The following is a 14,250-nucleotide window of genomic DNA, read 5'->3' on the forward strand; positions in this document are numbered from 1 at the left end:
ATATAGACTAGACTATAGACTAGACTATAGACTAGACTATAGACTAGACTATAGACTAGACTATAGACTAGACTATAGACTAGACTATAGACTAGACTATAGACTAGACTATAGACTAGACTATAGACTAGACTATAGACTATAGACTAGACTATAGACTAGACTATAGACTAGACTATAGACTAGACTATAGACTAGACTATAGACTAGACTATAGACTAGACTATAGACTAGACTATAGACTAGACTATAGACTAGACTATAGACTAGACTATAGACTAGACTATAGACTAGACTATAGACTAGACTATAGACTAGACTATAGACTAGACTATAGACTAGACTATAGACTAGACTATAGACTAGACTATAGACTAGACTATAGACTAGACTATAGACTAGACTATAGACTAGACTATAGACTAGACTAGACTATAGACTAGACTATAGACTAGACTATAGACTAGACTATAGACTAGACTATAGACTAGACTATAGACTAGACTATAGACTAGACTATAGACTAGACTATAGACTAGACTATAGACTAGACTATAGACTAGACTATAGACTAGACTATAGACTAGACTATAGACTATAGACTAGACTATAGACTAGACTATAGACTAGACTATAGACTAGACTATAGACTAGACTATAGACTAGACTATAGACTAGACTATAGACTAGACTATAGACTAGACTATAGACTAGACTATAGACTAGACTATAGACTAGACTATAGACTAGACCTATAGACTAGACTATAGACTAGACTATAGACTAGGACTATAGACTAGACTATAGACTAGACTATAGACTAGACTATAGACTAGACTAGACTAGACTATAGACTAGACTATAGACTAGACTATAGACTAGACTATAGACTAGACTATAGACTAGACTATAGACTAGACTATAGACTAGACTATAGACTAGACTATAGACTAGACTAGACTAGACTATAGACTAGACTATAGACTAGACTATAGACTAGACTATAGACTAGACTATAGACTAGACTATATACTAGACTATAGACTAGGACTATAGACTAGACTATAGACTAGACTATAGGACTAGACTATAGGACTAGACTATAGACTAGACTATAGACTAGACTATAGACTAGACTATAGACTAGACTATAGACTAGACTATAGACTAGATATAGCTAGATTATAGACGAGATTATAGACTAGACTATAGACTAGACTATATACTAGACTATAGACTAAACTATAGACTAGACTATAGACTAGACTACAGACTAGACTAGACTAGACTATAGACTAGACTATAGACTAGACTAGACTATAGACTAGACTAGACTATAGACTAGACTAGACTATAGACTAGACTATAGACTAGACTATAGACTAGACTATAGACTAGACTATAGACTGACTATAGACTAGACTATAGACTAGACTATAGACTAACTATAGACTAGACTATAGACTAGACTATAGACTAGACTATAGACTAGACTATAGACTAGACTATAGACTAGACTATAGACTAGACTATAGACTAGACTATAGACTAGACTATAGACTAGACTATAGACTAGACTATAGACTAGACTATAGACTAGACTATAGACTAGACTATAGACTAGACTATAGACTGACTATAGACTAGACTGACTAGACTTAGGACTATATACTATACTATATACTAGACTATATACTAGACTAGGACTAGGCTATAGACTAGACTAAGGACTAGACTATAAGACTTAGACTATAGACTAGACTGTATTACTAGACTATATACTAGACTATAGACTAGACCATAGACTAGACTATAGACTAGACTATAGACTAGAGTATGTATTTTACTAAGGACTAGACTATAGACTATGATCAGATCGTACAGAAGGACAACGTCCACTCTTTCTTGTGATAATTTATATCACAATCAATACTCCAATGAGTTGGGTTATAATCAAATACTAAATTAACAGATCTTAGTCCAATAATAATAAATATATAATTAATTCATTTACCATGGAATGATCCATATGCAAATTTTAGTCGTGGCTACTTACTGCTACATGCCACATACTAGTGTGTGCTTGTATTATGTTGCACTCACAATTTACAGTTTTTGTATTTCTTAAATTCCTTGTTCGTGTGTGCGCGAAATTATTCCCAAAAAAAACATTTACAAAAACAACTAAACAAAATGTATTTTTAAACATTGCGGTACTTCCTTAGGTTTTTATTCGATTTGTTTTTTTGACCATTTCCTCTTGCCCTTGCCACTTACATACAGAGGATTATCATCGTCGTCGTTGTCGTCAACAACAACTCCGACATCATGTGGTGCAGCACGTGAGTTGTATTTTGTTTATTGCCCGGTTATCCACACGTTTTGTTTATTGTATCGTTAAACTGTCGTTGCTGCTGTTTCATCGTTACAACATAGTAATTTGTTATCATGTCTTATTTGTTATTGGTCCGCCCATGCATACGTCCGTCGGTCATTTCATTCCCTTGCTCTGTTCAGTGATCTCGGTGAAGATGTTAATGTTTTGTCCTTTTTGCAAGGTAATCTCAATTGTCGCTTATGTTTCACATCATTTTTTTGGCGTCATAATAAATTCTTAAAAAGTAGAAGCGACTGTGGTTATGATTGATTAATCTTATTATGGGTGACCGGTTAACTAAAAGGGGGTATCAAGAAGAAGTATCAAAATGTTAATTAAAATACAATTTAGAGTTGCATTGATATAATTTCAAAATTAACACGAAAAATATATAATATCTGTCATTTTTGTTGTGAACGTTCAACGGCTTTGTCAAAACATTACTCTTGGACAATTCAAAATTTCTAGGAAAATGTGATTGATTACAAAAAAGCTCCCTTTTCTAAAGGATAAACTCCTCTAAGTCCAAATCTAACCTCAGAATATATCCATCATATGAGGTTTTTGAGATATCGATTATTAAAGTTTTAAAAAGCTCCGTATTAGGCCATATTTGAGTCGTTTAAGTAGCGCAATGACATCTTTGTTTTTTTAAATTTGTGATGTCATCTGAAGGCCCAGTCTATAGACTTTACAATAAAGATTTAGGACACGATGCCTCGAAAACCATAGCGGAGCTCAATTCTTTAATAAAGTATAAATACTTTGATCTCTGGATTTCGATCTATTTAAAATTTTGTTGGCCTGTGTAGACGACAACCCTATTAAATAACATTTTAATCCATTTAACTTCCGTTGCCGGAAATAGATTGTTCAGTTAAATGGAAACAAAACTGATTAAAATGTCTTATTTAAAGAATTCATTTTGAAATGAAAACAGTTCATTCAGTTGACGCTCCACGGATTTCAACACTACTAAATATTTACAAAATAAAAGTTTTATGGAATTAATGTCATTGCGTTTTTATTAATCCTTCTAAAATTTATCTACATTTGGTTTACAACATACATATACATATATAATTAATATATTTTGCCAGTTTTTAATTCTTTCATTAAATACATATACAACTGCAAATTTTAATCTCAAACAAAACAAAAACTATATTCTTAATGACTTGCTGATTTACCGCTCAAGCGTTGAGAAGAGAAGGCTGTGCTCAAGGAGATGGGCAACTGGCGATGATTACCCAAACTAATGGATACCAGACGTGGCAAAGTGGTCAAGACAGTGGGTGTTTCAACGGTATAATGGGTATCGGGATTGTTGACGGTGTAATAGGAGTTGGAGGGTACACGTATAGATTCAAAGGTACCCAAACTTTGTTCTTCTGTTGAAAGTTGTGGAACTTGAGCAGTTTGTTGCACTAAATCTAGGGATCTTTGTTGACCGTTATCCAAATCTAAACCACCAAGTTTCAATTCGACTTTAGAGTCCGAGCTGTCTAAACGATAAATGGTTTTCAATTCCGAAAGTGTGGGTTGCTCTACGCGTGCTTCCGCATTTAGGACATAGGTGGTCATAAGTTGTGGATGTTGTTGACTGAGCAGTTGTTGTTGCTGCTGCTGTTGTTGAATAAGCAGTTGTTGCTGCTGCTGTTGTTGTTGATTAAGCAGTTGTTGTTGTTCTTGCTGTTGTTGTTGACTAAGCAGTTGTTGTTGTTGCTGCTGCTGTTGTTGAGCAATCAATTCGCTGCTATGACTTTCTTGGGAGGCCAATTGTTGTTGTTCTCTTAAAAGTTGCAATAATTGCTCACGAGAACTTTGACGATTCATGAGTAATTCACGAGTATTCTGCTGCAATTCAGTTTCCAATTGAGCCGCTTGTTCAGCACTCAAATTATTTTCTCCCGAGGAGACGGCAGTTAGACCATTTCCACCCGCTTCTCCTGATGCTACAGCGGCTGCCTCATTAGTATCTTCATCAGCATTACTGCCATTATCACCGGTGTCTGGCTGCATGGCTGCCTTAATGGCAGCCTCACGATAAGCCTCAAAATGAGCCTGTTTAGCCATTTCAACTTCGGGTGTATCTTGCACTGGCTCGGGAGCACGATTATTATCCATAGGTGGTGTTGGCAAATTAGTGGCCGAAGCTGTAAAACCCTGTCTGCGTCCAGCTTCATATTTCACAGTCTGCAATTTTCCCTCCGAATCTATGTATGAGTAAAATCCTTTGGATGAACCATCTCTAGTTTTATATTCAGCTTTGGCAGAATCATCACTACTATAACCGTATGAATAAAATCCTTTCGAATCCTCTTCTCTGTACTCAGTAGTAGGATTTTCACTTTTCAAAACTATTATCTGATGATTGCGGGAGGCGGCCGCCAATGTAACAAAGGCACACAAGAATATAACTCTCATTTTGTTTAAATTCAATTTAAATTCAATATTTTTTTTATAATTTTTATATTTTCTAATTTGTTTTTATTTTATTCTTCTTCTAAATCACACACGCACTTTTCTAGTCGTTGTAGGTAGTTGAAGCTTTGATCTGCTTCTAATGCTGTTTCTTCGTTGCACTTTTAATTTATAGTCTTGTTATATTTCGCTTTAATTACTTGATATTTTCTTTATGCAAATCTTTGAAGTGTGTCCAGTGGACAGTGCATTTTAGCAGAAACTACTTAAAGATCTTTAAATTTAAAAGTCTTCTTTTTTGACCTCGAAATTTGGCGCCCTAATGCAACTCTAGGTAATCCATACTATTGCCTCTGCGCAAGTGTGGCAAGTGTGTATTGTATAAGTTGTCAGTTTGTAAATTTTCATCATAAAGTTCCAAAATAATAAAAACAAAAACAGTAACAGAATTTTGTAATTTTGTTTTGAGTTTGTGATCATTTGTTCAATTGTATCAGATTTCTTGTTGTTTTTAAGATGTTTTTAGCTAAAAATAAAAAACTTGTTGGTAATATTATTACATTCATATTAGTGTTTAAGAATATGTTTTTGTTTTTTATTTGTCAATTCCCTTTAATTAGACTGTGGAATAAAAATTGCTGAAAATGGGCCAGATTTGCAAAATGTAATTGCTTATGTTACAGTACAACATGTTTTTAAAATATGTTTATAATTAAGCTATATTTAAAGTTAAAACAAAAATTTTAATTCAAGTATCAAAAAGTAGGTTAGAACTGAACTAGAACTGAACTAGAACTGAACTAGAATTGAACTAGAACTGAACTAGAACTGAACTAGAACTGAACTAGAACTGAACTAGAACTGAACTAGAACTGAACTAGAACTGAACTAGAACTGAACTAGAACTGAACTAGAACTGAACTAGAACTGAACTAGAACTGAACTAGAACTGAACTAGAACTGAACTAGAACTGAATTAGAACTGAACTAGAACTGAACTAGAACTGAACTAGAACTGAACTAGAACTGAACTAGAACTGAACTAGAACTGAACTAGAACTGAACTAGAACTGAACTAGAACTGAACTAGAACTGAACTAGAACTGAACTAGAACTGAACTAGAACTGAACTAGAACTGAACTAGAACTGAACTAGAACTGAACTAGAACTGAACTAGAACTGAACTAGAACTGAACTAGAACTGAACTAAACTGAACTAGAACTGAACTAGAACTGAACTAGAACTGAACTAGAACTGAACTAGAACTGAACTAAAACTGAACTAAAACTGAACTAGAACTGATCTAGAACTAACCTAGAACTAGAACTTAACTAGAACTGAACTAGAACTGAACTAGAACTGAACTAGAACTGAACTAGAACTGAACTAGAACTGAACTAGAACTGAACTAGAACTGAACTAGAACTGAACTAGAACTGAACTAGAACTGAACTAGAACTGAACTAGAACTGAACTAGAACTGAACTAGAACTAGAACTGAACTAGAACTGAACTAGAACTGAACTAGAACTGAACTAGAACTGAACTAGAACTGAACTAGAACTGAACTAGAACTGAACCAGAACTGAACCAGAACTGAACTAGAACTGAACTAGAACTGATCTAGAACTGAACTAGAACTGAACTGAACTAGAACTGAACTGAACTGAACTAGAACTGAACTAGAACTAAAACTGAACTAGAACTGAACTAGAACTGAACTAGAACTGAACTAGAACTGAACTAGAACTGAACTAAAACTGAACTAGAACTGAACTAGAACTGAACTAGAACTTAACTAGAACTTAACTAGAACTGAACTAGAACTGAACTAGAACTGAACTAGAACTAAACAAGAACTGAACAAGAACTGAACTAGAACTAAACAAGAAATGAAATAGAACTGAACTAGAACTGAACTGGAACTGAACTAGAACTGAACTAGACCTGAACTAGAACTGAACTAGAACTGAACTAGAACTGAACTAGAACTGAACTAGAACTGAACTAGAACTGAACTAGAACTGAACTAGAACTAAACTAGAACTGAACTAGAACTGAACTAGAACTGAACTAGAACTGAACTAGACCTGAACTAGAACTGAACTAGAACTGAACTAGAACTGAACTAGAACTGAACTAGAACTGAACTAGAACTGAACTAGAACTGAACTAGAACTGAACTAGAACTGAACTAGAACTGAACTAGAACTGAACTAGAACTGAACTAGAACTGAACTAGAACTGAACTAGAACTGAACTAGAACTAAACTAGAACTGAACTAGAACTGAACTAGAACTGAACTAGAACTGAACTATAACTAAACTAGAACTGAACTAGAAATGAACTAGAACTGAACTAGAACTGAACTAGAACTGAACTAGAACTGAACTAGAACTTAACTAGAACTGAACTGATCTAGAACTGAATTAGTACTGAACTAAAAATTAAGTAGAACTGAACTAAATCTGAACTAGAACTGAAGTAGAACTAAACTAGAACTGAACTAAAACTGTAATAGAATTGAACTAGATGTGAAATTCGAACTTATCTCACTCACGTCGGATTTCTCATACACATTTTCTGGAGAAGTTTAAAAAATATGTTCAATCTTGTCAAATAAGCTCCTTGGAAGAGTTTTCTTTGGGAAATTCGAAAGAATTTTCTTATTCAGTATTTTTAATTTTGCATAGCTATTATGTTTTTCTTAAAACCTTTATTATCTCTTATTAAGCATTAATTTTTAAGAAAAATATTCAAACTCAAAAAATCTTCTTATTCTAAATTATGTTAATATTCAAAACTGGTATTCACTCATTCATGGCAGGTTTCCATAAAACTGCGAATTCCATTTCTTTGACTTTACCCAAATCCAACATCCATACTGAACCATTTTTGGCCTTCGATAAAATATCCACCATATTCTCAGCACATATTTCGGCACTTTGTTTTTTGACAAAAGCAAAACGTTGAGCCATGGGACCAGCATATTTTGTTAAAGTTTCCTTGCCACGTATGGACTCTAATAAGGCAGTGTCGGTAAAACCGGGACACATAGTCACTAAACTAACGCCAGTGTGAGCAAAATACAAAGGATTCTGAAATTTTAATTTGTTATTTTTTAAATGTTTTTGTTGCTTTTTTTCCAACCTACTGCTAAAGCTCTGGTAAATGCAGTCAAACCACATTTAGCCGCTGAATATACAGCAAACATGCCACTTGGTTCTAAACCAGCCACCGAAGATATATTCACTATAAAACCACCCCGTCCACCCTTGGATTTATCCATGTAATCTAAGGCAATAAGAGTGCTATGTATGACACCAGTCTGCAACACCAAATAGCAACAAAAAATAGAATAGAATACAAACAGAAAACAATAAATATATACATATATGACACAGAAATTGTGCGATATTAAATGACAACAACTTACTAAATTAATATCAATGGTAAGATCGATATAACGATCATCCATTAAACCGCAACCATTGACAACAACATCTATAGCAGAGTCTAGTTTTGTGGCGGCTAACTTAAAAGTCTCCTCAATACTTTGACGTTTTGTTATATCGATGGGAATATACATTAAACAAGAATCAATATAACGATTTTCGAGGGTTTTAAAAACGTCCGCATTTAGCTGAAGATCACAGATCACCAAATGCTGTAGAGTAAAACGCATGGACGCACCAAAGTAAATATTAAATTCGCAGTCAGCTAATAAGTAGATATTGCACAATATATTATGACACTTACCTTGACTTGCTTTTTTAAAAATGCTTCCAAACATTTTTGCCCTATACCACCAAAACCACCAATGTAAATAATATTTTTACCCTTTAAATCCATTTTTTTGAATTAAATTTGCTTTATAGAGGTTAAATTAGTTTGTTGTTATTGTAGTATTTATTTAAACTTTCGTTAAAATTATTTTAAAATATCGGAGTACTTAACACTTGAATGGTTGTTTAGCAAATGCAGTTTTGATATTATTTTGCAATATTTAGTTTTTTTCTTTGCACAATAGAGAATTTTTAAGCATTTTGGTTGCTATTTTATTAAAACACTTAACAGCTATTAGCTTTTGCATTTGAATTTTTAATACTGGTTTAAAGCTTTTAGAAATTTGATAATATTTGTGCGGTTTGGAGCTTAGTTAGATTTATATTAGCAAATACTGGATAGGGTTTCTGTTTTTTTAATGTTTGAAGTAATTTGTGTGAGTTAATTATTGAATTTTAAAATAAATTGTGTGCCCCGTATGTGTTCAATGATCACTTATATTTCTCCAATTGAGAAAATTATGAAAATCTGTGATCACTCATATTTCCCACCAAAAATCGGTTTTTATATGGAAAACTTTAAATCGGCTGTAGTTTCTTAAATAACGCTCCAATTGAGAAAATATTAAAAATCTGTGATCACTAATATTTTCCACTAAAAATGGATTTTTATATGAACAACTTTAAATTGGCTGTAGTTTCCTAAATAACGCTCCAATTGAGAAAATAGTGAAAATCTGTGATCACTCATTTTTCCCACCACAAATCGTTTTTTATATGGAAGACTTTAAATCGGCTGTAGTTTCTTAAATAACGCTCCAATTGAGAAAATAGTGAAAAGTTGTGATCACTCATAGTTCCCACTAAAAATCGATTTTTATATGGAAAACTTTCAATCGGCTGTAAATCCTTAAATAACGCTTTAATTAAGAAAATAGTGAAAATCTGTGATCACACATTTTTCCCACCAAAAATCGATTTTTATATGGAAAACATTAAATCGGCTGTAGTTTCTTAAATAACGCTCTAATTAAGAAAATAGTGAAAATCTGTGATCACTCTAATTCCCACTAGAAATCGATTTTTATATGGAAAACTTTAAATCGGCTGTAGTTTCTTAAATAACACTCTAATTAAGAAAATAGTGAAAATCTGTGATCACTCTAATTCCCACCAAAAATCGATTTTTATATGGAAAACTTTAAATCGGCTGTAGTTTCTTAAATAACGCCCTAATTGAGAAAATAGTGAAAATCTGTGATCACTCATATTTCCCACCAAAAATCGATTTTTTTTATGGAAAACTTTAAATCGGCTGCAGTTTCTTTAATAACGCTCCAATTGAGAAAATAGTGAAAATCTGTGATCACTCATATTTCCCACCAAAAATCGATTTGTTATGGAAAACTTTAAATCCGCTGTAGTTTCTTAAATAACTCTCCAATTGAGGAAATAGTGAAAATCTGTGATCACTCATATTTCCCACCAAAAATCGAGTTTTATATGAAAAACTTTAAATTGGCTGAGTTTCCTAAATAACGCTCCAATTGAGAAAATAGTGAAAATCTGTGATCACTCATATTTTCCACCAAAAATCAATTTTTAAATGGAAAACTTAAAACCGGCTGTAGTTTCTTAAATAACGCTTCAATAGTGAAAATCTGTGATCACTTATTTTTCGCACCAAAAATCGATTTTTATATGGAAAACTTTAAACGCTCCAATTGAGAAAATAGTGAAAATCTGTGATCACTCATTTTTACCACCAAAAATCGATTTTTATATGAAAAACTTTAAATTGGCTGTAGTTTCTTAAATAACGCTCCAATTGAGAAAATAGTGAAAATCTGTGATCACTCATATTTCCCACCAAAAATCGATTTTTATATGAAAAACTTTAAATCGGCTGTAATTTCTTAAATAACGCTCCAATTGAGAAAATAGTGAAAATCTGTGATCACTCATTTTTCCCACAAAAAATCGATTTTTATATTGAAAACTTTAAATCAGCTGTAGTTTCTTAAATAACGCTTCAATTGAGAAAATAGTGAAAATCTGTGATCACTCAAATTTCCCACCAAAAATCGAGTTTTATATGAAAAACTTTAAATTGGCTGTAGTTTCCTAAATAACGCTCCAATTGAGAAAATAGTGAAAATCTGTGATCACTCATATTTCCCACCAAAAATCGATTTTTATATGAACAACTTTAAATCGGCTGTAGTTTCTTAAATAACGCTCCAATTGAGAAAATGTGAAAATCTGTGATCACTCATTTTTCCCACCAAAAATCGATTTTTATATGGAAAACTTTAAATCGGCTGCAGTTTCTTAAATAACGTTCCAATTGAGAAAATATTAAAAATCTGTAATCACTCATATTTCCCACCAAAAATCGATTTTTTTATGGAAAACTTTAAATCGGCTGTACTTTCTTTAATAACGCTCCAATTAAGAAAATAGTGAAAATCTGTGATCACTAATATCTTCCACTAAAAATGGATTTTTATATGAACAACTTTAAATTGGCTGTAGTTTCCTAAATAACGCTCCAATTGAGAAAATAATGAAAATCTGTGATCACTCATATTTCCCACCAAAAATCGATTTTTATATGAACAACTTTAAATTGGCTGTAGTTTCAAATAACGCTTCAATAGAGAAAATAGTGAAAATCTGTGATCACTTATTTTTCGCACCAAAAATCGATTTTTATATGAAAAACCTGTAGTTTCTTAAATAACGCTCTAATTGAGAAAATAGTGAAAATCTGTGATCACTCATATTTTCCACCAAAAATTTATTTTTATATGGAAAACTTTAAATCGGCTGTAAATCCTTAAATAACGCTCCAATTGAGAAAATAGTGAAAATCTATGATCACTCATTTTTCCCACCAAAAACCTATTTTTATATGGAAAACTTTAAATCGGCTGTAAATCCTTAAATAACGCTCCAATTGAGAAAATAGTGATAATCTGTGATCACTCATATTTCCCACCAAAAATCGATTTTTATATGGAAAACTTTAAATCGGCTGTAGTTTCTTAAATAACGCTCCAATTGAGAAAATATTAAAAATCTGTGATCACTAATATTTTCCACTAAAAATGGATTTTTATATGAACAACTTTAAATTGGCTGTAGTTTCCTAAATAACACTCCAATTGAGAAAATAGTGAAAATCTGTGATCACTCATATTTCCCACCAAAAATCGATTTTTATATGAACAACTTTAAATTGGCTGTAGTTTCCTAAATAACGCTCCAATTGAGAAAATAGTGAAAATCTGTGATCACTAATATTTTCCACTAAAAATGGATTTTTATATGGAAAACTTTAAATCGGCTGTAGTTTCTTAAATAACGCTCCAATTGAGAAAATAGTGAAAACCTGTGATCACTCATATTTCCCACCAAAAATCGATTTTTATATGAAAAACTTTAAATCGGCTGTAGTTTCTTAAATAACGCTCCAATTGAGAAAATTGTGAAAATCTGTGATCACTCATATTTTCCACTAAAAATGGATTTTTATATGAACAACTTTAAATTGGCTGTAGTTTCCTAAATAACACTCCAATTGAGAAAATAGTGAAAATCTGTGATCACTAATATTTTCCACTAAAAATGGATTTTTATATGGAAAACTTTAAATCGGCTGTAGTTTCTTAAATAACGCTGCAATTGAGAAAATAGTGAAAATCTGTGATCACTCATTTTTCCCACCAAAAATCGATTTTTATATGGGAACCTTAAAATCGGCTGTAGTTTCTTAAATAACATTCAATTCAGAAAATAGTGAAAATCTGTGATCACTCATTTTTCCCACAAAAAATCGATTTTTATATGAAAAACTTTAAATCGGCTGTAGTTTCTTGAATAACGCTTCAATTGAGAAAATAGTGAAAATCTGTGATCACTAATTTTTCCCACCAAAAATAGATTTTTATATTGAAAACTTTAAATCAGCTCTAATTTCTTAAATAACGCTCCAATTGAGAAAATAGTGAAAATCTGTCACTGGATCGCTTTTCTTTACTTCACATGTTTTGATAGTGGATATGAACGATTCGTCATAGCGGAATAGTAACACTTTTTCTTATTTTAAAACGAATATTATTTACTTTCTTCTAATTCAGTTCAAATAACATATTTTTAGATAAATTTTGTTTACTTAAGCTACCTATGAGTTTGAAAAAAATGTTATCAGTAGTTTTTTTTTCTAAATTTTATTGTTCTTAAAACTTTCACTTTATTTAGAACAAAGATAATATTTTTTTTAATGTTCTTTGTTTATCAAATGAATTTAAAACGTGTGTTGTATAATGGTGTTTTTTTATTTAACAGCTAACTATAGACTTAATTATTTAATGGATTTACATTATATACGTCCTTAAAAAATGTATAAATTACATTATTAATTACTATTTATCGTTGGTTTCCACATAATGGGCATTTCAATTTCTGACATTTCACCCAAATCCAATAGCCACACTGAACCGAGTTTATTGATCTCTACAGCTTTGACAAGATTTTGAGCACAAGCTTCAGCGGTTTGTCGTTTCATGTTGGCAAATCTTTGTACCATGGGCCCGGCATATTCACGTAATGTTGTCTTTTCTTGCACGGAGTCTAATAGGGCCGTTTCAGTAATGCCCGGGCAAATGGTTATAAAGTTAACTTGGGTATGATGAAAATAAAGGGGGTTCTGAGGAGGATTAGGAAAGAAAATATATTGTGAATTAGAAACAAAAATAAATTTTATTATTAATTTTACCGCCATAGATCTGGTAAAGGCTGTAACACCATGCTTGGCGGCAGAATAAATGGCAAACATGCCAGTAGTTTCTATGCCCGCTATAGAGGAAATATTTACAATTGCACCACCACGACCACCTTTCGATTTGTCCATGTAATTTAAGGCAATCATGGAACTTAGTATAATGCCACGCTTGACAAAGTAAAGTAAAAAATTTGATAAGTTTTATTAAACATTTTTTATAAAAATTTGGTTTTAAAAATTATTTTTTTTCTATTTTTCCTTTAATTATTTAATATTAATTTATTAAACTGTTTATATCTATAAAATTTACTTGCTTTACTAATCTTATCTTAACCTATAAAATCACTTTAGTTCAATTTGTTTATTTTGCTTTGTTTTCATTTTTATCTATTATATGAGTTCATTAAAACTTACCAAATTAATATCTATTGTCAAGTCTAAATGCCGATCATTCATTAGACCACAGCCATTGACCACCACATCAATATTGTCCAAAATTTCATTCGCCTGCTTATAGGCATTTTCAATGCTTTCCGATTTGGTTACATCCACTTGTATATATTGTATATTGCTAGATTTGTAAGTGTTCCGTAATTGTTTTAATACTTCCGAATTTTCTTTTAAATCGAATATTATGAGATTTTTAATATTTCTTTTCAAAAACTCTACAATGCATTTTTGTCCAATGCCGCCGAAACCTCCGAGATATATAATGTTTTTATTTTCCAACTCCATTTTAAGCAGCAGATTAACAGCAAATGTACTTGTTTCAAGAGCAAATGTTTTTTTAAAACTGCATTTAGAAAAAGTTTTAGTTCGACAGCTGACAGTAAAACAAAACAAAAAAAAAGAAAAACATTCTAAAGAACCCCTTT

The 14,250-nt window shown here is 32.0% G+C and overlaps 2 protein-coding genes across 2 annotated transcripts in view; both read right to left on the minus strand.

Moving 5' to 3' along the window:
- Positions 1-3,384: 3,384 nt before the first annotated feature.
- On the minus strand, positions 3,385-8,677 carry LOC119602045. The gene is made up of 6 exons (XM_037953372.1): positions 8,564-8,677; positions 8,241-8,471; positions 7,959-8,132; positions 7,619-7,902; positions 7,381-7,387; positions 3,385-4,849 (listed from the first exon to the last, which is right to left on the minus strand). Exons 1-6 carry the CDS (start codon positions 8,654-8,656, stop codon positions 3,548-3,550), a joined length of 2,091 nt encoding a protein of 696 aa, XP_037809300.1. The 5' UTR covers positions 8,657-8,677; the 3' UTR covers positions 3,385-3,547.
- A 4,233-nt stretch (positions 8,678-12,910) lies between these two features.
- The window catches only part of LOC119602046 (alcohol dehydrogenase-like), a 3,608-nt gene continuing 2,268 nt past the window's right edge, over positions 12,911-14,250 (minus strand). The window contains exons 2-4 of the mRNA XM_037953373.1: positions 13,790-14,246; positions 13,370-13,543; positions 12,911-13,300 (exon numbers count right to left, since the gene is read on the minus strand). Coding sequence (XP_037809301.1) covers positions 13,010-13,300; positions 13,370-13,543; positions 13,790-14,246 — 922 coding nt within the window. The 3' untranslated portion in view covers positions 12,911-13,009. The remainder of the gene's footprint in view (positions 13,301-13,369; positions 13,544-13,789; positions 14,247-14,250) is intronic.

Source organism: Lucilia sericata, unplaced genomic scaffold, assembly GCF_015586225.1.
Source record: "Lucilia sericata isolate MDLA Ls3-8-SP2 unplaced genomic scaffold, ASM1558622v1 Contig000207F_arrow, whole genome shotgun sequence".
NCBI lineage: Eukaryota > Metazoa > Arthropoda > Insecta > Diptera > Calliphoridae > Lucilia > Lucilia sericata.

Coding starts and splice junctions, on each gene's coding strand:
- LOC119602045 (XM_037953372.1), bottom strand. CDS start 8,656: ATGGATTTAAAGGGTAAAAATATTATTTACATTGGTGGTTTTGGTGGT. Junction 8,472..8,563: donor TTTTAAAAAAGCAAGTCAAG/GTAAGTGTCATA, acceptor TTTACTCTACAG/CATTTGGTGATCTGTGATCT. Junction 8,133..8,240: donor TTACCATTGATATTAATTTA/GTAAGTTGTTGT, acceptor TTGGTGTTGCAG/ACTGGTGTCATACATAGCAC.